At 39.2% G+C, this 24,389-nt stretch overlaps 1 protein-coding gene across 1 annotated transcript; it reads right to left on the minus strand.

Annotated features, from left to right (window-relative positions):
* Positions 1-1,072: 1,072 nt before the first annotated feature.
* On the minus strand, positions 1,073-18,934 carry LOC306782455 (immunoglobulin superfamily DCC subclass member 3-like; the record flags this gene model as incomplete). Its single annotated transcript, XM_079275823.1, has 14 exons — positions 1,073-1,153; positions 1,777-1,876; positions 1,954-2,095; positions 2,183-2,290; positions 3,167-3,355; positions 3,492-3,656; positions 5,381-5,631; positions 6,173-6,338; positions 9,022-9,180; positions 9,275-9,412; positions 10,413-10,543; positions 10,623-10,767; positions 11,755-12,060; positions 18,907-18,934. 14 exons carry the CDS (start codon positions 18,932-18,934, stop codon positions 1,073-1,075), a joined length of 2,109 nt encoding a protein of 702 aa, XP_079131949.1.
* Positions 18,935-24,389: the final 5,455 nt, after the last annotated feature.

A 24,389-nucleotide genomic window follows, 5' to 3' on the forward strand; every position in this document is an offset into this window, starting at 1 on the left:
GTTGTGAGGTGTTGTAAAGTATCTTGAGGTGTTGTAAAGTATATTGAGGTGTTGTAAAGTATCTCCAGGTGTTGTGAGGTGTTGTAAAGTATCTTGAGGTGTTGTAAAGTATCTTGAGGTGTTGTAAAGTATCTCCAGGTGTTATGAGGTGTTGTGAAGTATCTTGAGGTGTTGTAAAGTAACTCCAGGTGTTGTGAGGTGTTGTAAAGTATCTTGAGGTGTTGTAAAGTATCTTGAGGTGTTGTAAAGTATCTTGAGGTGTTGTAAAGTATCTCCAGGTGTTATGAGGTGTTGTGAAGTATCTTGAGGTGTTGTAAAGTATCTCCAGGTGTTGTGAGGTGTTGTAAAGTATCTCCAGGTGTTGTGAGGTGTTGTAAGGTATCTTGAGGTGTTGTAAAGTATATCCAGGTGTTGTGAGGTGTTGTGAAGTATCTTGAGGTGTTGTAAAGTATCTCCAGGTGTTGTGAGGTGTTGTAAAGTATCTTGAGGTGTTGTAAAGTATATTGAGGTGTTGTAAAGTATATCCAGGTGTTATGAGGTGTTGTAAAGTATCTTGAGGTGTTGTAAAGTATATTGAGGTGTTATAAAGTATCTCCAGGTGTTGTGAGGTGTTGTGAAGTATCTTGAGGTGTTGTAAAGTATCTCCAGGTGTTGTGAGGTGTTGTAAAGTATCTTGAGGTGTTGTAAAGTATATTGAGGTGTTATAAAGTATCTCCAGGTGTTGTGAGGTGTTGTGAAGTATCTTGAGGTGTTGTAAAGTATCTCCAGGTGTTGTGAGGTGTTGCGAAGTATCTTGAGGTGTTGTAAAGTATCTCCAGGTGTTGTGAGGTATCTTGAGGTGTTGTAAAGTATCTCCAGGTGTTGTGAACTATTTCGTTCCCTTGTGGTATCAGATGCTCTCTGAAAGTTCCTCAGACAGACTCATTATCTCTCATATCAATAATCTCAAAAATAAACTCTAATCTCAGTCATTCATGAAGGCTGAAGTGGCTGTAAGGCTGTCAGGAGGAGAGGAGGTGACCACAGGCTGGAGGAGGAGGAGGAGGAGTTAGCAGTGTGTTTGTGTGGTGTTTTATCCGGTGCCTGTGCCGGGCTGGACGGGTGGAGTCGGTTCAACCATGACCATCACTGGAGGAGGAGCGGAGTCACATCTCTGTGGGTGGAGCAGACAGGGACAATGTTATATGGTGAGGTGATGTCACGTGGACCAAACTACCAAAATAAGAGCCCAGATTTTCTTCTAATGTAACGTCAATGAAAACTACGACAAAAAAGATTTGTTACACGTATAAAAAGGAAAACTAGTTTGCACATTAGACATCACATGACTCTTCTCACAAGGTGGAAGTTATTACTCGTCAGCCTAGACACCAAATATTATCCAGTCACATCATAATCCATCCTGAGCTGAGTTCGAATTTAACAAAAAATATGGTAACATAAAACCTTTAAGTTAATAGGGGGCTGCCCAGAACGGGGATCGAAACCCAGAACCCAATTAGAGGACGTAAAACGTGAACAAATGCACTAATGAGACTCAAAAACTTTACTTTTTGGATCAGGATCTGTGTGTGTGTTTGAATTATTGTAGTTCTATCTTTGTGAAGATCCTTCTCTGAGCGTGGACAGTTTGTCTCTTCCTCACTTTTTGGACAAACCTTCAGGTGTCTGAGGGTTCAGACCTGGTTTCAGGCCCAACTCAGGTTGAGGTTTAGTTTAGGTCCTCACAAGTACAGAAGTACACCTGTGTGGTGTGTGTGTGTGTGTGTGTGTTACCTGGCTCAGCTCGATGCTCTCAGGTGTGTGACCTTTAGCACCTCTGACACCATTCAGAGTGGGCGGAGTCTCCCAGCTTGTTGACTTTCTGCAGAAGAAGCTGAACCCAGAACAGAGTGAGGATGATGACGATGATGATGATGATGGTGATGAAGGTGATGATGATGATGGTCTTACCTGCGTCTGTATCCCAGCAGGATGAGCAGCAGGCAGCAGAGGATGCAGGCGAAGCCGCTGTGAACGCCGACCAGCAGAGCGGACATGGAGCCGTGGGACTGATCACAGTTACAGCTGGGACCAGTAGGACCAGTGGGACCAGCTGGTGGAGACAACAAGCAGGTTAAACTGGTTCCACTGGTTTGTTCACGGGTCACAGAGAGGTCAGAGGTCACGGTGAGGCTCCTACCTGCTGCACTGTTTCCTCCCTCAGACAGAGACACGAGGCGGCGGTTGGCCGGACCGTCTCCGTTCCCGTTAAACGCCACCAGCTGGATCTCATAAACCGCTGCCGGCTCTGCAGGAAGAAAACAGTCAAACAGGCTAACGACTAGCTTAGCATAAACACTGGAGGCAGGGGGAAACTGCAGCCGTAAAACAGCTAGCATACTCAATGTTGTTTATAGCTTGGTGTTGTTAGCTGGTCATTGGTAGCCGATGTTGTTACAGCTACATGTCCGATGCTAAGCTAGTTATTTTATTTTTGAGTCATATTTATCAGTTATTCTTTTTATTTAGTACTCAACTTATTCCAAGATGGCTACCCGACTGTTAGCCTCGTCCTCATACCTTTTAGAAAGTTAACCACTGATGTTAAACAGTTAGCATTAGCGACTGTTTATTTAGTCGACACTTCTGTCGTTCTTTTAAATCTAAATTCATTTTATTTGAGGTTGACAGGAACATTTTTTCACTGGGCTGTTCGTTAACACACTGAACTTGTATTAGCATGATATCAAATGTTTAGCCTAGCTTAGCACAAAGAACTGCAAGCAGGGGAAAACTACTAGTCTTCCAACAACCACAAAGCGTTTTATTGTTTTTTATCATATTATGTTTGATGATATGCTAGCTTCAGGCTAATGTTTTAAACCTACTTTTAATGTTGTAACTACCTATATTAGGCTGTTAGTGAGACACCGTTAGCCACACAGTAACCATTATCCAGCTAAGTAAACATTAGCAAAATACCAACAAGCTAAATCAAATAGCTTGTAGTTGTTCATTGATCAGAAAAACGTAAAAGGAGACATTAGCAATTTAGCATTGGAGCTATTTGGTTGTTTGTTTGTTGCAGAATCTTGTTTACTACATCAGCTGACTGCTGGACTGGTTAGTTAACGAACTAACTGGATAACTAACTGTGAATTGTTGCACTGTTCCTTTAACTGACCCAGGTGGGAGATAGAGTGGGTGTTGATGTGTCCCGGGAAGGTCTCCAGCCCGTGGACTTCTGGGTTGGAAACCCCACGGTACTCCAGTCTGAAGCCCTCCAGCTTCCCTGGCTTACTGGGCAGCTCCCAGTACACCTGCATGGCCGTCTGGTTCAGGACCTTAGTGAAGAAACTGGGAGAACTGGGAACTGTGGGACAGACAGAGACAGACTGTATTTACATGTGGAACGATATTTAAGGTGGACAGCGTCAAAGTGTTTAAGGTGGACAATGTTTTAAGGTGGACAGTTTTTTAAGGTTGACATTGTTTTAAGGTGGACGTACCGCCTCCCTGTGTGGTGGCAGTGATGGCGTTGGACTGCTGGCGTCCTCCCAGAGCGGAGTAGGCCTTCAGGTAGATGGAATAGGTGGTGGCTGCTTCCAGGTTGATGAACTTGTGTCTGAAGGTGGTCTTACTGACGGCCTCCTGCAGCTCGGCACTGTCTGGCTCTGAGGAAGTCAGAGGTCAGAGGTCAGAGAGAACAACAACAACAAAACAAGTCCTGCTGAACCTGGGCCCCGTTCCTCGTACGTGGCTAACTGAGTTAGCCAGATCATTTTCAGGATAAGATTACATAAGTCAGGCTTTTTGGTTCCACAAAGCAAGTTTGGCAAAATCACCATGGCAACACATCCATAAGCTGGAACCTGCTCCAGCGCAGGCTAACTGAAGGTAGCTGGATAAGCTGCCACTCCCCCGGAAAACATGGCCGCTCCCGTCACATACGGTAGTCTGATGCGCTTGCGCATATACTGGGGGTTATACGGGAGTTGATGAAATGCATGTAAAGTGAGACACACGTGATCCTTAAAGCAGCGGAGCAAACTAAGAAGCCTCTGTTGCATTAATGTGCAGCTCCTTCCTCAGAGATCCACTGATGAAGGAGGATATTAGTTAGATGAGCGTTTTATAGGGAGAGACTTCTTCCACATCGCCAAGATCCGTCATCACATCACGATGACTTCCTGTACGAGCGCTGTCCATTCTGCCCACAAGGAATCATTTCTTTCCAGAGCTTCTGGAGCAGACATTGAACACCACACTGCCTGTCCCACAGACTGGATGCAGCCTTGAGCTGTTGTGCGAGTGCTGCGTTGTTGTAGTGTCGGCGATGCGGAGAACATGGGGAAAGCCGCTGCATGCCGCGCTGTTGGTCCAGTTGATTTGGCGCTTAATAAACTTATGGATGTGTTCATCACGTCACCATGGCACATATTGTGCTGACTCAGCATTCTGAGTCATGTGTGTGTGCTTAGTGTGTACTTGCTCTCATGTCCTCTTGATGGCTGGTTGCATACATGAGGTTAAAGCACTCATAATGATATGAGTGTTATTAGTACAGCAGCACATCATTACTGTAGAACATGATGAAGGTGGATCATGATGAGAACACAGAGAATCACACACTATTGATCTTCACTGCTTCAGTTGATTGAATGTCTGATGATGAATAACACACACACACACATTCACACTGCTAGTTCTACATGTGATCTACACACACATGTACACACACACATACAGTACATGATGCATGAGGCATACAGCACACATGTCCTCATGTTAATGAGTGTCATTGGATCCTCGTTGGCTTGTTTTTATTGTTATTCTGAAGAGTTGAGATCATTATTGTCGCTGTAGATCTCATTGGATGATGCATCATGAAGTCTACTGCCAGCAGCACATAAAGACATGTCATGTGATTGGTTGGGCTGATGAGGCATTAAAATGAGCCGATTCATTCCCAACACTGACGCATTGAACGTGTCTGATGTGTTGCCGTGCTTCTTGTCTGGTCCTCTCAGCGGTGCCGCTGTTATATTTTGCTGTGATTTCGGTCTTGACTTCCTCATATGCGTTCATGATCATCTCCTGCTCGTCAGCGGAGAACAAAGAGGCTCTTTCTGTGACTTTATTTCACATTGGACTGTTAGAACATCATGGTTTGGGTGATCCACGCTTCCCCCTTTAGAAGTAGGACGTGCACGCGCAGTCATCCTGATCCTGATCGTCTGGGTCGCATTAACGAGACTGTTTGAGAGGATCAGCCTCGGAGAACCCGAGACAGCCTGACTTCAATCATCTCGTTAATGTCGGCTGCTAACAGGACATTTGATAGACTTTGTGAACCACGTACGAGGAACGGGACCAGGTCTCCTGTCAGGTCCCTTACCCCCCAGGCGTCTGATGTGCAGCACGTATCCTATGATCTGCTGGCTGACATGTTCCGCCGGCTGGTCCCAGACCAGCTCCAGGCTGCTGGAGCTGAGGGCAGAGGCCTGGAGGCCGGTGGGGGCCTCGGGGAGGTCGGGCCCCTGGCTGATGGCGAGCCGGGCGCTGGCCTGGTTGGTGCCGGCGCTGTTCTCGGCGATGCACTGATAGATGGCTTCGTCCTGGGGGGTGATCCGGGTGATGGCCAGAGTCCTGCGGAGACAGAGAGCAGGATTCTTTCACATACCGGCCTCTAGTCCGGTACGATACCGGCCTCTAGTCCGGTACGATACCGGCAACTAGTCCGGTACCATACCGGCCTCTAGTCCGGTACGATACCGGCAACTAGTCCGGTACCATACCGGCCTCTAGTCCGGTACGATACCGGCAACTAGTCCGGTACCATACCGGCCTCTAGTCCGGTACGATACCGGCAACTAGTCCGGTACGATACCGGCAACTAGTCCGGTACGATACCGGCCTCTAGTCCGGTACGATACCGGCCTCTAGTCCGGTACGATACCGGCAACTAGTCCGGTACCATACCGGCCTCTAGTCCGGTACGATACCGGCAACTAGTCCGGTACCATACCGGCCTCTAGTCCGGTACGATACCGGCCTCTAGTCCGGTACGATACCGGCCTCTAGTCCGGTACGATACCGGCCTCTAGTCCGGTACGATACCGGCCTCCTCCTCCTCCTCCTCCTGCTCCCTGTCCTCAGCTGATGAGCATGTGTGTGTTGATGTTCTCACGTGTTTCCGTTGGTGAGCTTCACGTTGCCGCTCGGTGTCAGTAGTTTCCCGTTCTTCAGCCAGATGTGGTGCGGCTCTGGAGCTCCGGTAGCCGTGCAGCTGAAGACAGAGCTGCCACCTGCTGGTCTGGACACGGACTGAGGCCACTGCACGAACTCTGGAGGAGCTGCAGACACAAATCGTCATGCTGTGAGTAGTATTAACTGTAGTTGTAGTGACTGATTCCAGCAACTAGCCACTCGGCTGGGTGCGGGAGAAGATCCTGTTCCTTACTCGCTACAACAAAGAGATTCCAGCGTTTCACACTTTTGGGTGAGGTTCCCGTTCAATGAGTGTTCACAGATGATAATACAACAGGATAGCACTTATCTTCCTGGTCTCCCTCTGGTGTGTCTGGTTTGCGGTAAAAACCGTGCGATCTCCCCATCACCACCTGTGCCCCACATATTAATTACCTGCCACAATACTCCACACTGCCACCCGTGGTCAACCTGAGGTAGGCTCCCAATGTACATTTATAATACCCAGACCTAACTAATCGCTCCTACAGTAGTAGTACTAGTATACAGTAGTAGTACTTTTATATGGTAGTAGTACTAACAGTAGTAGTACTAACAGTAGTAGTACTATTATACAGTAGTAGTACTGGTGTACAGAGTTCTGACTCTTAAGTAGAAACTTAAACAGTAAGAAAGGTTTATTATTATTATTTATATATTTATATATTTTTATATATATTATTTATATTATTAGTCCGAATGTTATTGAACAGAGAACGTCTTCTTCTCCTGAATGAATGTGGCAGCAGCAGCAGCAGCAGAAGAAGAAGAGCCTCTGACTCTTGTTGTGTGTATTGACCCCCCCAAGCAGACAGACAGGTGCTGTCTCAGGACGGTCCGTCTCCACGGTAACAAGGAGACCACTTACACACATGTGTCTCCGTCACCCCCCCCCTCTGACCTCTGACCCCCGTATGTAGAGTAGGGGGGAGGGGCTTTATGAAGAGACGACCTCTGACCTTTCACACACTCTGTGACTCAAGAGCAGAACACACACACACATTATAATGTATCATATATCATATAAAATATATCATATTTTATGAATTCAGTTTGTTTCTGTCTCTATTTTCTAAATAACTGAAACAATGAAAAACAATCTTCAGATCTGTAAAATAAAAATAATCTTTGTTTCAGAACTGAATATCAATTTGCTTCTTATAATAAGATTAAAACTTGTTAAAACGTGTTCATAATATTTTCCTCTTTATTAAATGCTTAATTTCTCTCATGAGTCCAAAAGCATGACAACAATTTATTTGAATATTTGAGATACTAATCATCAGTTCGTTTTGTTCATAAGAGAGAAGAAGAAGTCTCTAAAGATTTATAAATATTTATGAACATTTCAATGTTTAAATGTTCATAAATATTTATAAATCTTTGAGATATTCGTGCGACAGACGGAGCTTCAGAGTGAATAAAGTCCTCATTGTGAAGTGAACTCTTCACATGCTAATAGTTATTATAATGAAGCTGTGAGTGTGGGAGACAAACACACACACACACTCACACACTCATACACACACACTCACACACTCACACACACACTCACACACACACACACACACACACTCACACACTCATACACACACACACTCACACACTCACACACACACACACACTCACACACACACACACACACTCACACACACACACACACACACACTTTACACACTCGACACGATGAGTTCAAGTTCATCGGTCAAACTGAGTCGCTGTTAAACAGGAAGTGTTTCCACAATAAGAGCTCAGTGAGTGAGCTGATCGTCGTGTGATGAAGATATTTAATATTAAATATTATACAATCATGTTTCATGAAAACTCAACATGTAAATTAAGTATCATGAAGTATTATTAACTATTATAAAGAATTATGAGGTATTATGAGGTATCATAAAGTATTCTGAAGTATTGTGTCGTATTCTGAAGTGCTATGAGGGATAGTAAAGTATTATGAAGTACTATGAAGTATCATGAAGTACTATGAGGTATGTTGATAAAATTAGCTTATATACAGCTTTAATCAGCAATTAGCTTATATACAGCTTAATCAGCAGCTAGTTTATATGCAGCTTTAAGTAGCAACTAGCTTATATACAGTTTAATTAACAGCTAGCTTATATGCAGCTTTAAGTAGCAATTGACTTATATACAGTTTAATTAATCACTAGCATATTTGTAGTTTTAATAACCATTAGCTTATGCAGCTCTATTAACCACTTATACAGTGCTCACAGCATACACTAAGGCCAGAGAGAAGCAGGTGAAAGGTTACTTATTTAACTGCGTCACAAGGAACAGGCAGCCATCTTTCAGATAGATAAGACAGTGAGATTCAAGCGAGGGCCAACGCCCTAGCTGAGCCCGGCTTCTTCCCACACTTCTTTCTCAGGTCTTGCAGCATGCATCATCTCACTCACACTGATGGAAACCAACGCCTATTGGGAGGGGCCAAGGTGAATGGACATTCACGGCCTCCATCCAGGCGCCATAACGTACAAACGTGCCACGCCTGCATCTTTGACTTTGGCCAATGTGTATCAAGGGGCGGACCCCTATATTAAGTTTCACGCTGATGTGTTGAAGCGTGTCTCATGGTGAATCTCTGCGAAGTTCATCCATTAGCACCCAAGCTTGTTTGATGGCTGGGCTGAATAACTCATAACTCTGTTGATAAATAAATCTATTGCTTTGATTTAACTATACGCCTCTGAGAGCTTCTGTTTCATTCTTAAACCTGCTCTAAGTGTGAAAAACAGCTACAACATTTTTTTTCACAACAGGTACCTTGTACTACGAGGCGTCCCACGGCCGTTCTTCTGGATCTACTTCCTGGTCTGTTCGCTGAACAAACATAAATTCCAGAATGCTTCAACGTGGCGTCAGAGATCATCAGGTTACCGGTTCCCAACACCTGGATCCCCTCAACGCCGATGGAGCGTCCGTCTGTCACACACACAGGGCATCGTGTTACCATGGTTACCACAATAATAACAATAACAGATCAATAACTGTCAGGTGTTTGGTGTGTTCTGGTTACCAAGGCGACTCCAGGACACGATCGGCCGGGGGTTTCCTGTGGCGATGCATTCCAAGATGGCCGTCTGGTGGACGTTGATGGTGAGGTTCTGAGGACCGGACAGGATGACGGGTTCTCGGTCGATCCTGAATCCTGCAACTGGACCGGAACCATAAAACATCGAGGTGAGCGAGGGGTTTCTTGTCCTGAGTTTGGTCTGTTAGTTTGTCTTTCTTTGTCCTCAGTTTGGTCTTTTAGTTTGTCTTTCTTTGTTCTGAGTTTGGTCTGTTAGTTTGTCTTTCTTTGTCCTCAGTTTGGTCTGTTAGTTTGTCTTTCTTTGTCCTCAGTTTGGTCTTTTAGTTTGTCTTTCTTTGTTCTGAGTTTGGTCTGTTAGTTTGTCTTTCATTGTTCTGAGTTTGGTCTGTTAGTTTGTCTTTCTTTGTCCTCAGTTTGGTCTGTTAGTTTGTCTTTCTTTGTCCTCAGTTTGGTCTTTTAGTTTGTCTTTCTTTGTCCTCAGTTTGGTCTGTTAGTTTGTCTTTCTTTGTTCTGAGTTTGGTCTGTTAGTTTGTCTTTCTTTGTTCTGAGTTTGGTCTGTTAGTTTGTCTTTCTTTGTCCTCAGTTTGGTCTGTTAGTTTGTCTTTCTTTGTTCTGAGTTTGGTCTGTTAGTTTGTCTTTCTTTGTTCTGAGTTTGGTCTGTTAGTTTGTCTTTCTTTGTTCTGAGTTTGGTCTGTTAGTTTGTCTTTCTTTGTTCTGAGTTTGGTCTGTTAGTTTGTCTTTTTTGCCCTGAGTTTGGTCTTTTAATTTGTCTTTCTTTTCCCTGTTTGGTCTTTTAATTTGTCTTTCTTTGTCCTCAGTTTGGTCTGTTAGTTTGTCTTTCTTTGTTCTGAGTTTGGTCTGTTAGTTTGTCTTTCTTTGTCCTCAGTTTGGTCTGTTAGTTTGTCTTTCTTTGTTCTGAGTTTGGTCTGTTAGTTTGTCTTTTTTGCCCTGAGTTTGGTCTTTTAATTTGTCTTTCTTTTCCCTGTTTGGTCTTTTAATTTGTCTTTCTTTTCCCTGTTTGGTCTTTTAATTTGGTCTTTCTGTGCCCTCAGTTTGGTCTTTTAGTTTGTCTATCTTAGTTGGTCTGTCGTTTTGTCTTTATTTGCCCTCAGTCTGGTCTTACCGGTGACAGACAGCTGGGCCTCGTGGCTGTATCGAGTGTTGGCGATGTTTGAGGCGACGCAGCGAAACAAACCGCTGTCTGTTCTTCGAACGCCGGTGATCTGCAGCACGCCGTTAGGCAGCAGCGTGTACCTGAAAAGTACATTTAAAATATACATTAAGTACATGTTACTTACACCTTGAGTATATATTAACACATGTAAAACCCTACCTGGGGTGCTCGGTGCTCAGTGGGCGTCGGTCTCTCTGCCAGGTGATGTTGGCTTCTGGGATTCCATTTACCTGACAGGTGAGTCTGGCCACGCCCCCTTCATCCACTGCCACAGACTCTGGGTGAGACATGAATTTAGGGAGGGCTTTAGGGAGGGGGAGACAAACAGATGAATTATTATTGTGTTCTTGATATGTTCTCTTAATAACATGTCGTGATATTTTAATGATATATATTGACATGTTATTACTATCTTATTATTGTTATGTCATTGATATGTTAATGACATGTTATTGACATGTCATTGATATGTTATTGACATGTTATTGACATGTTATTATTATGTTATTGACATGTCATTGATATGTTATTGACATGTTATTGACTTGTTATTGACATGTCATTGACATGTTATTATTATCGTATTGTTATGTTATTAATATATCATTGATATGTTATTGACATGTTATTGACATGTCATTGACATATTATTATTATGTTATTGACATGTTATTATTATTATGTTATTGACATGTTATTATTATTATGTTATTGGCATGTTATTGACATGTCATTGACATGCCATTGACATGCCATTGACATGTTATTGATATGTCATTGATATGTCATTGATATGTTATTGACATGTTATTGACATGTCTTTGATATGTTATTGACATGTTATTGATATGTCATTGGTATGTTATTGACATGTTATTGACATGTCATTGACATGTTATTGACATGTTATTGACATGCCATTGCCATGCCATTGACATGCTATTGTCATGTTATTGACATGCCATTGACATGCCATTGACATGTCATTGAAATGCTATTGACATGTTATTGACATGCCATTGACATGTCATTGATATGCCATTGAAATGCTATTGACATGTTATTGACATGCCATTGCCATGCCATTGACATGCTATTGACATGCTATTGACATGCCATTGACATGCCATTGATATGCCATTGACATATTATTGACATGTCATTGACATGTCATTGATATGCCATTGACATGCTATTGACATGTCATTGACATGTTATTGACATGTTATTATTATGTGATTGATAAGTTATAGATTGATATGTTCCGGTCTGTAGAGGTCTTGTGACTTACATGCGAGCTGGACCCGGGCCTTGCGGCTGATCAACCTGCCGAAGTGGTTCTGAGCAGCACAGTCGTATTCTCCGGCGTCCGTCTTGTTAGTTTCTCGTCTCTTTGAGAAGTTTTTGATGAGCAGCGTTCCGTTGCCGAGCAAAGCAGCCCCAACGCCGGTCGCCACGGGGACGCCGTTTCGTCTCCAGGTGATGGAGATCGGCCCCTCTCCCTCCACCTGACAGTCCAGCGTCAGGGGGCGGTCCCTCACCGCAATGACATCACTGGGCTCTTTGAGGAAGGCCATCTCCGAGGCTCCACCCAGACCTGAGAGGAGGAGGACAGGTGAAAAAGCACTTCAGTGCCCTCATTGTCAGCTGTTCAATTCAATACAACTATATTAGTCTGACATACTGATATAGACTGACAGACTAATACAGATGAGTCTGACAGACGGACAGATGGTGAGTTCAGGTGTTTCTGTCCTTTAGACATTTAAAAGAGAAGACAACAATCTGATGAACTTCATTAAGAATAAAACAATAAGAAACACGAAGTACTCACTGACAATGATGATGATGATGATGATGATGATGAAGCTGTTGATGATCAATAACAAAAATTCTTTATTTATTCATCGGTGAAAACGGTTAAAATGTTTTAAATTGTTTAAATGTTTAATTGTTTAAATGTTTTAATTGTTTAAATGTTTAATTGTTCAAATGTTTTAATTGTTTAAATGTTTAAATGTTTAATTGTTTAATTGTTTAATTGTTTAAATGTTTAAATGTTAAATTGTTTAAATGTTTAATTGTTTTAATGTTTTAATTGTTTAAATGTTGAATTGTTTAATTGTTTAAATGTTTAAATGTTTAAATGTTTAATTGTTGAAATGTTGAAATGTTTAATTGTTTAATTGTTTTAATGTTTTAAATGTTTAATTGTTTAATTGTTTAAATGTTTAAATGTTTAAATGTTTAAATATTTAAATGTTTAATTGTTTAAATGTTGAACTGTTTAAATGTTTAAATGTTTAATTGTTTAAATGTTGAACTGTTTAAATGTTTAAATGTTTAATTGTTGAAATGTTTAATTGTTTAAATGTTTAATTGTTTAATTGTTTAAATGTTGAATTGTTTAAATGTTTAATTGTTTAAATGTTTAAATGTTTAATTGTTTAAATGTTTAATTGTTTAAATGTTTAAATGTTTAAATATTTAAATGTTTAATTGTTTAAATGTTTAAATGTTTAAATTGTTTAAATGTTTAATTGTTTAAATGTTTAACTGTTTAAATGTTTAAATGTTTAATTGTTTAAATGTTGAACTGTTTAAATGTTTAAATGTTTAATTGTTGAAATGTTTAATTGTTGAAATGTTTAATTGTTTAATTGTTTAATTGTTTAAATGTTGAATTGTTTAAATGTTTAAAATGTTTAATTGTTTAAATGTTTAAATGTTTAATTGTTTAAATGTTTAATTGTTTAAATGTTTAACTGTTTAAATGTTTAAATGTTTAAATGTTTAATTGTTTAATTGTTTAATTGTTTCACTGTTTTAATTGTTTAAATGTTTAAATGTTTAATTGTTTAATTGTTTAATTGTTTAAATGTTTAAATGTTTAATTGTTTAATTGTTTTAATGTTTTAATTGTTTAAATGTTTAATTGTTTAATTGTTTAATTGTTTTAATGTTTTAATTGTTTAAATGTTTAATTGTTTAAATGTTTAATTGTTTAATTGTTTTAATGTTTTAATTGTTTAAATGTTTAATTGTTTAATTGTTTAAATTTTAAATGTTTGAATGTTTAAATGTTTAATTGTTTAAATGTTGAAATGTGTAATTGTTTAATTGTTTTAATGTTTTAATTGTTTAAATGTTTAATTGTTTAATTGTTTAAATGTTTCAAATGTTTGATTAAACAATTAAATGTTTGATTCGAGTGACATTTACACACACCGCGACACAAGAGGGAGAGACGAGGAAAGACATGGCAGATTTTAAACTTTTTGAACTGCAGCAATTTTACTTTTATGATTTTTCAGCCCTTTTCTGACTTTATAATGGGTGTGTATTGCGCAGCTTAGAGTGCGTGAGGTCACCGCTAGAGTGAAGAGCAGCTTGAGATTCTTGTGAAAAAAACATTTGTATTTTGCCACTATGTCCACAATCTTCACTCTTCATGCATAATTTCTGGATGTAGAAGTAGCTAATATTGTCCTTGTCGTAGAAAAATTACTGTGGAATCCCACAGATTTCCACATTTGACACAGAAGCCGTTAATTGAGAGGAAAACCAACTTTCTGCTCCATAGAGACCAATGTTAAATTTTGCTTCAAAAACATCTTCCACAGAACACGGTACCCCATTTCTATATCTTTCCCCCCTCCTCCACCCCCCCCCCCCACACACACACACCATTTTAAAATAAAAGCCCCACAGAATGAATCCTAACTGAAATGCTTGTGATGAAGCCTGTCATTTAATAACCTCTGTTTATGTGTCAAACATTATGATTATGTCTCCTCTCCCCCTCCCTCCCCCACCCAGTCCCACCTTTTTAAATTAAAAGCCTCATGAATTAACTGTATTTAAACGTTTAGCTCAAAATTAGGCTTTTTTGTTGAAATAATGAATGCTCTTACTAATACTGCGACAACTACTACTACTGCTAATATTTCTAGTATTACTACTGCTACTACTACTACTACTTCAACTTTTGCTGTTGCTACTATTACTACTACTGCTACTGCTATTACTGCTACCATAAATATTATTACTACCACTACTGCTATTGCTACCACTACTATTATTACTTGTACCACAACTGCTAATACTGCTATTCCTGCTACTACCAGTACTAATAACCAGTACGAATACTACTACAGCTATTAGTACGACTGCTACTAGTACTACTACTACTGCTACTTCAAAAACTGACTTTACTGTTACTACTACTACTACTTATTATACTACTACTACTGTTATATAAAATACTACGACCACTACTACAGCTATTACTACGACTACTGATACTACTACTTCTACTACTTCTTCTAATTACTGATACTTCGACTACAACTTCTACTACTACTGCTACTACAAATAGCAATACTGCTACAGCTAGTACTTATTCAAATGCTACTAATACTTATACTGCTAATAATACTTCTACTACAACTTCTACTACTACTACAACAAATATCACTACCGCTGGAATTCTTTTAAGCTACAGAAACCGTTCGAATATCAAAATGTTCAGCTCTTTCAGGAGAGGGGTGATATGACTTCATATTTGTAATCTTTCAACTTTTAGTTTTTTAATTATTAAGCTTTTTGCAATTTTTTAAAAATTGGATATCTATTTTCAGCAATGTTTTTGAGATTCATTTCAGCTTTCAGTATTCCAACGCATTTTCAGCAGGAAATGCATTTTCTAGTTATTATCATTATCATTATTATTGTTATGATGATTATTATTATTAAAATGATAATTATTATTATAATTATTATTATAATCATTATAATTATAATTATAATGATAATCAATGCTAATGATAATAATTATAATTATAATGATAATCAATGATAATTATAATTATTATTATTACAGCCGGACTCTTCAAGTTATGTTATGTTATGTTAAAATAGAAAATAGGAAAAAAAGAAAGAAAATATATCCACAAATACATCCACAGATACATACATAAAGTACAAGTGTGTTTACAGGGGTGTTAGGTGTGAGAACAATGATTTAATACCTCTTTAACAGAGTTCAAGTTTAACTTTATTGTTCGTCTGTAGAGGAACAAAAGAACAAAAGAGTTTCTTCTTCTTCTTCTGCTCAATGAAACTTTATCGATCAAAGTTTTTTACATTTTGATATTTTTAAACAGACAAAAAAAAAGATCTTTTCACTTTGGCATAATATGTTTTATATTTATTTCTTAAATATTATTGGTTATTATTATATGTGCTTTTATAAAGTGACTTATGGTTTTAGTATTTATACATTTTTTATTTCTCATTCCATTTCACTGTAATTTAGCTTATTTATGTACTATAATACATAATAGAATATAATATAATATATAATATAATATATAATATAATATATTATATATTATATAATATATAATATATAATATATAATATATAATATATAATATATAATATATAATATATAATATATAATATATAATATATAATATATAATATATAATATATAATATATAGTATAATATACTATATAATATAATATAATATAATATATAATGTATAATGTATAATATATAATATATAATATATAATATATAATATAATATAATATATACTATAATATAATATAATATAATATAATATAATATAATATATAATGCATAATATATAATATATAATATCATATAATATATAATATAATATAATGAAATGTAATGTAATATAATATAATATAATGCAATGTAATGTAATGTAATGTAATATAATATAATATAATATAATATAATATAATATAATATAATATAATACATAATGTATAATATATCATATATAATATATAATATATAATATAATATAATATATAATATAATATAATATAATATAATGTAATGTAATATATAATATAATATAGTATAGTACAATGTAATGTAATATAATATAATATAATATAATATATAATATAATGTAATATAATATAATGTAATGTAATATATAATATAATATAATATAATATAATATAATATAATGTAATGTAATGTAATGTAATGTAATGTAATATAATATATAATATAATAATACTCCTAAATCAAAGTGTGTCAGAACCGATCCAGTTGTGATCCAGGTCACGTCTCACTCTCCAGACCGACAAACTAAAACGTCTCTTATGTAAGACATCATGTTCAAACTATTTCCAGGACTTTTATTGTGAAAGGTAAGAAAAAAGGACCGTCTTTTGTCAATGGGGAAAGGACAAATAAAGTTAATTGAGGACATGAGGACACGAGGACAGACATGCTGATGACTCGTCACTCTTTCTGTGAGAACTGAACTCTGTCGTGTCTCTGACTGCAGGTTCAGGATTAAGTCCACCTCCCATCTGGGTCCTCATTATACCGGGGGGGGGGGTTCCAGACAGTCCACCCCCCCCCCCCCCCCCCCCCCCAAAATACCAGACCTGACCTCCAAATCCCCTAAAACCTCCTCCTCCTCTGCAGACGGTGACCTCAGTCCTGCAGGTCATGAGAGTCTCCGTTCAGGTCAAACACACACACACACACACACACACACACACACAGACACAGACACACACACACACACACACACACACACACACAGAGACACAGACTCACACACACAGAGACACAGACACACACACACACACACACACACAGACACAGACTCACACACACACACACACACACACACACACACAGAGACACAGACTCACACACACAGAGACACAGACACACACACACACACACACACACACAGACACAGACTCACACACACACACACACACACACACACACACACAAACACAGACTCACACACACACACACACACACACACACACAAACACAGACTCACACACACACACACACACACACACAGACACAGACTCACACACACAGACACAAACACACACACAGAGACACACACACACACACACACACACACAGACACAGACACACACACACACAGAGACACACACACACAGACACACACACACACACAGAGACACAGACACACAAACACACACACACACAGACAAACACACACACACAGAGACAAACACACACACACAGAGACACACACACACACAAACACACACACACAGAGACAAACACACACACACAGAGACACACACACACACAGAGACACAGACTCACACACACACAGACACAAACACACACACACAGAGACACACACTCACACACACAGAGACACACACACACACAGAGACACAGACTCACACACACACACACACACAAACACACACACACAGAGACAAACACACACACACAGAGACACACACACACACAGAGACACAGACTCACACACACACAGACACAAACACACACACACAGAGACACACACACACACACACACAGACTCACACACAGACACACAGACACACATGCAGACACACACACACACACACACAGACTCACACACACACACACACACACACCTACACAGACTCACACACACAGAGACACACACACACACACACACACACACAGACTCACACACAGACTCACACACACAGACTCACACACAGACACACAGACACACATACAGACACACACACACACAGAGACTCACACACACACACACACACACACACACAGACACACACACAGACACACACACAGACACACACACACAGACTCACACACAGACACACACACACACACACACACACAGACTCACACACAGACACACACACAGACACACACACACAGACTCACACACAGACACACACAGACACACACACAGACACACACACAGACACACACACACAGACTCACACACAGACACACACACACACACACACACACAGACTCACACACAGACACACACACAGACACACACACACAGACTCACACACAGACACACACACACACACACACACACACCTACACAGACACACACACACTAACAGAGACACACACACACACACACACAGACTCACACACAGACACACACACAGACACACACACACAGACTCACACACAGACACACACAGACACACACACAGACACACACACAGACACACACACACAGACTCACACACAGACACACACACACACACACACAGACACACACACAGACACACACACACACACACACACACACCTACACAGACACACACACACACTAACAGAGACACACACACACACTGTGACCGTCTGTATGATGAGGAGGATGAATATTCAGAGTTCTCATCCAAAACTCATCCAGAGAACAACAAATAATAAACAGAAGAAGAAAATCATCTTAAAAATGTGTCCACGGGAATATTAATTTATATATTATTTATTAACATTGATCCACTTAATTGTTTTTAAATGTGTTTATGTATAAATATATATTAAAATAATGATTTTACTAATATTTTATATTACAATTATGTTGACGAAGTATATCTTTTTAAAAGAGGAATGTTTCAGACCTGAGCAGCAGAGTCCCAGCAGCATCATCATCGTCATCATCTTCATGTTCGTTCAGTTAAATCCAAATCATGAGAAACTAAAACACCAGCAGCTCCGACAGAAACATGAAGAGTAAAATTCTTCTTCTTCTCTTTTAATCCTTGTTTACGTCTGTTTTTTAATCCTGGAGGACCGACCAGAGAGGATCTGAGATGCTGAAGACCTGATTGAAACTGACCTCACGGGGACGGGCGGAGGGGGAGGAGCCTGTGAGTGGGGGAGGGGTCATATGGGAAGGGGCGGGGCTTTGACCCTGAGGTCAGGTGAGGGGGGGGGGGGGGGGGGGTCACAGCTGAGGACCTGCTGGATTATAATGACATGAAGAAAACATGGAGGACAGAAAGAGAGAAGATGTAAAGATATGTATCCATGTACTCCTGAGATGTAGTACAGTATGTAGTACACAGTGAAAGTACAACAGTACCTCTGAAAGATGAAGTAACCCATCACATTATAGGCCAATGATCCAAACATCAAGTACAGTATGTGTCACGGGGACGGGCAGAGGGGGAGGAGCCTGTGAGTGGGGGAGGGGTCAGTCACATTTAATTAGCATGTTCCTGATCAACACGTGTTGTGAATGTGTCTTTACTTCCTCTTCTGTTTCACAGCAGAGGGAGGACTAGTTTAATGCTTAATATCAAGGTCAACAAAGCTCTTGGTTCACCAGAGTTTTTGTCAACTCAATAGCGATGACTCCCTGAGATATGATATATGATATGGATATGGATATGATATGATATGGTATGTCATGAAGTTATGACAACGAAAGATGAATTATTGAGAGAAACAACAGATGTCAGAAGGTCACAGTGGATTAAAGAACCTCTGATTCAACTTTATGTCCAGAAGATGAGAGAACAAAGGTTAATAAAGAAAGAGTTTTCCTCAAGATATGATATGATATGGATGTGGATATGAATTGATATGATATGGATATGGATATGGATATGGATATGATATGATATGATATGATATGATATGATATGGATATGGATATGGATATGATATGGATATGATATGATATGATATGATATGATATGATATGGATATGGATATGGATATGATATGGATATGATATGATATGATATGGATATGGATATGGATATGATATGGATATGATATGATATGATATGGATATGGATATGGATATGATATGATATGATATGGATATGGATATGGATATGATATGATATATGGATATGGATATGGATATGATATGGATATGGATATGATATGGATGTGGATATGAATTGATATGATATGGATATGGATATGGATATGATATGGATATGGATATGATATGGATGTGGATATGAATTGATATGATATGGATATGGATATGGATATGATATGATATGATATGATATGGATATGGATATGGATATGATATGATATGATATATGGATATGGATATGGATATGATATGGATATGATATGGATATGATATGATATGATATGGATATGGATATGATATATGGATATGGATATGATATGATATGATATGATATGATATGGATATAATATGATATGGATATGGATATGATATATGGATATGATATATGGATATGGATATGATATGATATGATATGATATGATATGATATGATATGGATATGGATATGGATATGATATGATATGGAAATGATATGATATGGATATGGATATGGATATGATATGATATATGGATATGGATATGGATATGGATATGATATGGATATGATATGACATGATATGATATGATATGATATGACATGATATGACATGATATGATATGGATATGGATATGATATGATATGATGTGATATGATATGGTATGATATGATATGGATATCATATGATATGGATATGATATGGATATGGATATGATGTGATATGATATGATATCATATGATATGGATATGATATGGATATGATATGGATATGTGATATGATATGATGTGATATGATATGATATGATATGGATATGATATGATATGATGTGATATGATATGGTATGATATGATATGGATATGGATATGGATATGATATGGATATGGATATGATATGGATATGATATGACATGATATGATATGATATGATATGGATATGGATATGATATGATATGATGTGATATGATATGGTATGATATGATATGGATATCATATGATATGGATATGGATATGGATATGATGTGATATCATATGATATCATATGATATGGATATTATATGGATATGTGATATGATATGATGTGATATGATATGATGTGATATGATATGGTATGATATGGATATCATATGATATGGATATGATATGGATATGGATATGATGTGATATGATATGATATGATATGGATATTATATGGATATGGATATGATATGGATATGATATGATGTGATATGATATGATATGATATGGATATGATATATGATGTGATATGATATGGTATGATATGATATGGATATCATATGATATGGATATCATATGGATATGGATATGATGTGATATGATATGATATGGATATTATATGGATATGGATATGATATGGATATGATATGATGTGATATGATATGGTATGATATGATATGATATGGATATGATATAATAATAATAATAATAATAACTTTATATAGCGCCTTTCAGGGGACCCAAGGCCGCTTTACAAGAGTAACAGTTTAGACAAAAACAGTTTAGACAAACAGTCAGAAAAACAGAACAAGTAAACTAGGGGCCGAAAGCCTTGGCGAACAGATGGGACTTGAGGGCCCTTTTGAAGGCATCCAGAGTGGAGATGTTGCGGATCACCGCAGGGAGAGAGTTCCAGAGGGTGGGGGCTGCCACACTGAAAGCTCTGTCCCCGAAGGTTCGCAGTTTGGTGCGGGCGGTGGTAAGCAGGCCAGAGTCTGAAGACCGCAGGCTCCGGGGAGGGGCATGTGGGCGGAGGAGGTCCGATAGGTACTAGGGGGCATGGGCATGGAGGGACTTGTAGGTGAGGAGCAGGATCTTGTATGAGATGCGGGACTTGACCGGGAGCCAGTGGAGGTTGATGAGGGTGGGGGTGATGTGCTGCCAGGGCTTTGTGTGCGTGAGAACCCTGGCGGCAGAGTTTTGTACATACTGGAGCCTGTCCAGGGTTTTGTTGGGTACCCCGAACAGGACACCATTGCAGTAGTCCAAGCGGGAGGTGACAAATGCATGGACCAGGGTTTCAGCAACAGACTCCGAGAGTGACGGTCGGAGTCTGGCAATGGATATATCATATAATGGATATATCATATAATATGACATGATATATGATATGATATGGATGTGATATGATATGGATTTGATATATGATATGGTATGATATGATGTGATATGATGTGGATATGATATGGTATGATATGATATGGATTTTATATATGATATGATGTGATATGGATATGATATGATATGATGTGGATATGATATGGTATGATATGGTATGATATGATATGGATGTGATATGATATGATATGACATGATATATGATATGATATGGATTTGATATATGATATGGATGTGATATGATATGGATATGATATATGATATGGATATGATATGATATGGATTTGATATATGATATGGATGTGATATGATATGGATATGATATGAAATGGATGTGATATGATATGGATATGATATATGATATGGATGTGATATGATATGGATTTGATATATGATATGATATGATGTGGATATGATATGGATATGATATGATGTGATATGGATATGATATGATATGATGTGGATATGATATGGTATGATATGATATGATATTGTTGAAGAAAACCATCATATAACTTGTGAATCCAACTGTGTTACAATCTTAACTTCCATGATTGCAGTAAACACGAGTGTTCCTCTTATGTCAAAATATCCAGAATCATTTGAGACGTAAAACCTCATATCACAAGTAAACAGTTAATATGTAACACATATTCTGGTACCAAACAACATTCTTGAGAAGAGATTAGGAGCAGATACAGGGGCGCCAATCAAACAACATTCTTGAGAAGAGATTAGGAGCAGATACAGGGGCGCTAATCAAACAACATTCTTGAGAAGAGATTAGGAGCAGACACGGGGGCGCCAATCAAACAACATTCTTAAAAAGAGATTAGGAGCAGACACGGGGCGCCAATCAAACAACATTCTTAAAAAGAGATTAGGAGCAGACACGGGGGCGCCAATCAAACAACATTCTTGAGAAGAGATTAGGAGCAGACACGGGGGCGCCAATCAAACAACATTCTTGAGAAGAGATTAGGAGCAGACACGGGGGCGCTAATCAAACAACATTCTTAAAAAGAGATTAGGAGCAGACACGGGGGCGCCAATCAAACAACATTCTTGAGAAGAGATTAGGAGCAGACACGGGGGCGCTAATCAAACAACATTCTTGAGAAGAGATTAGGAGCAGACACGGGGGCGCCAATCAAACAACATTCTTGAGAAGAGATTAGGAGCAGACACGGGGGCGCCAATCAAACAACATTCTTAAAAAGAGATTAGGAACAGACACGGGGGCGCCAATCAAACAACATTCTTGAGAAGAGATTAGGAGCAGACACGGGGGCGCCAATCAAACAACATTCTTAAAAAGAGATTAGGAGCAGACACGGGGGCGCTAATCAAACAACATTCTTGAGAAGAGATTAGGAGCAGACACGGGGGCGCCAATCAAACAACATTCTTAAAAAGAGATTAGGAGCAGACACGGGGGCGCCAATCAAACAACATTCTTGAGAAGAGATTAGGAGCAGACACGGGGGCGCCAATCAAACAACATTCTTAAAAAGAGATTAGGAGCAGACACGGGGGCGCCAATCAAACAACATTCAGTCAGTAGAGGTCAGTAGTCGGTGTGGTCAGTAGTCGGTGTAGTCGGTGTGGTCAGTAGTCGGTGAGGTCAGTAGTCGGGAGGTCAGTAGTCGGTGTGGTTAGTAGTCGGTGAGGTCAGTAGTCTGTGAGGTCAGTAGTCGGTGTGGTCAGTAGTCTGTGAGGTCAGTAGTCGGTGTGATCAGTAGTCGTGTAGTCGGTGTGGTCAGTAGTCGGTGTGGTCAGTCGTCGGTGAGGTCAGTAGTCGGTGTGGTCAGTAGTCTGTGTGGTCAGTAGTCGGTGTAGTCTGTGAGGTCAGTAGTCGGTGAGGTCAGCAGTCGGTGAGGTCAGTAGTCAGTGTGGTCAGTAGTCGGTGAGGTCAGTAGTCTGTGTGGTCAGTAGTCGGTGAGGTCAGTAGTCTGTGTGGTCAGTAGTCGGTGTAGTCGGTGAGGTCAGTAGTATGTGAGGTCAGTAGTCGGTGTAGTCGGTGTGGTCAGTAGTCTGTGAGGTCAGTAGTCGGTGTGGTCAGTAGTCGGTGAGGCCAGTGAGGTCAGTAGTCTGTGAGGTCAGTCATCGGTGTGGTCAGTAGTCTGTGAGGTCAGTAGTCGGTGTAGTCGGTGTGGT

This window comes from Melanostigma gelatinosum, assembly GCF_949748355.1.
Source record: "Melanostigma gelatinosum genome assembly, chromosome: 9".
NCBI classification, from domain to species: domain Eukaryota; kingdom Metazoa; phylum Chordata; class Actinopteri; order Perciformes; family Zoarcidae; genus Melanostigma; species Melanostigma gelatinosum.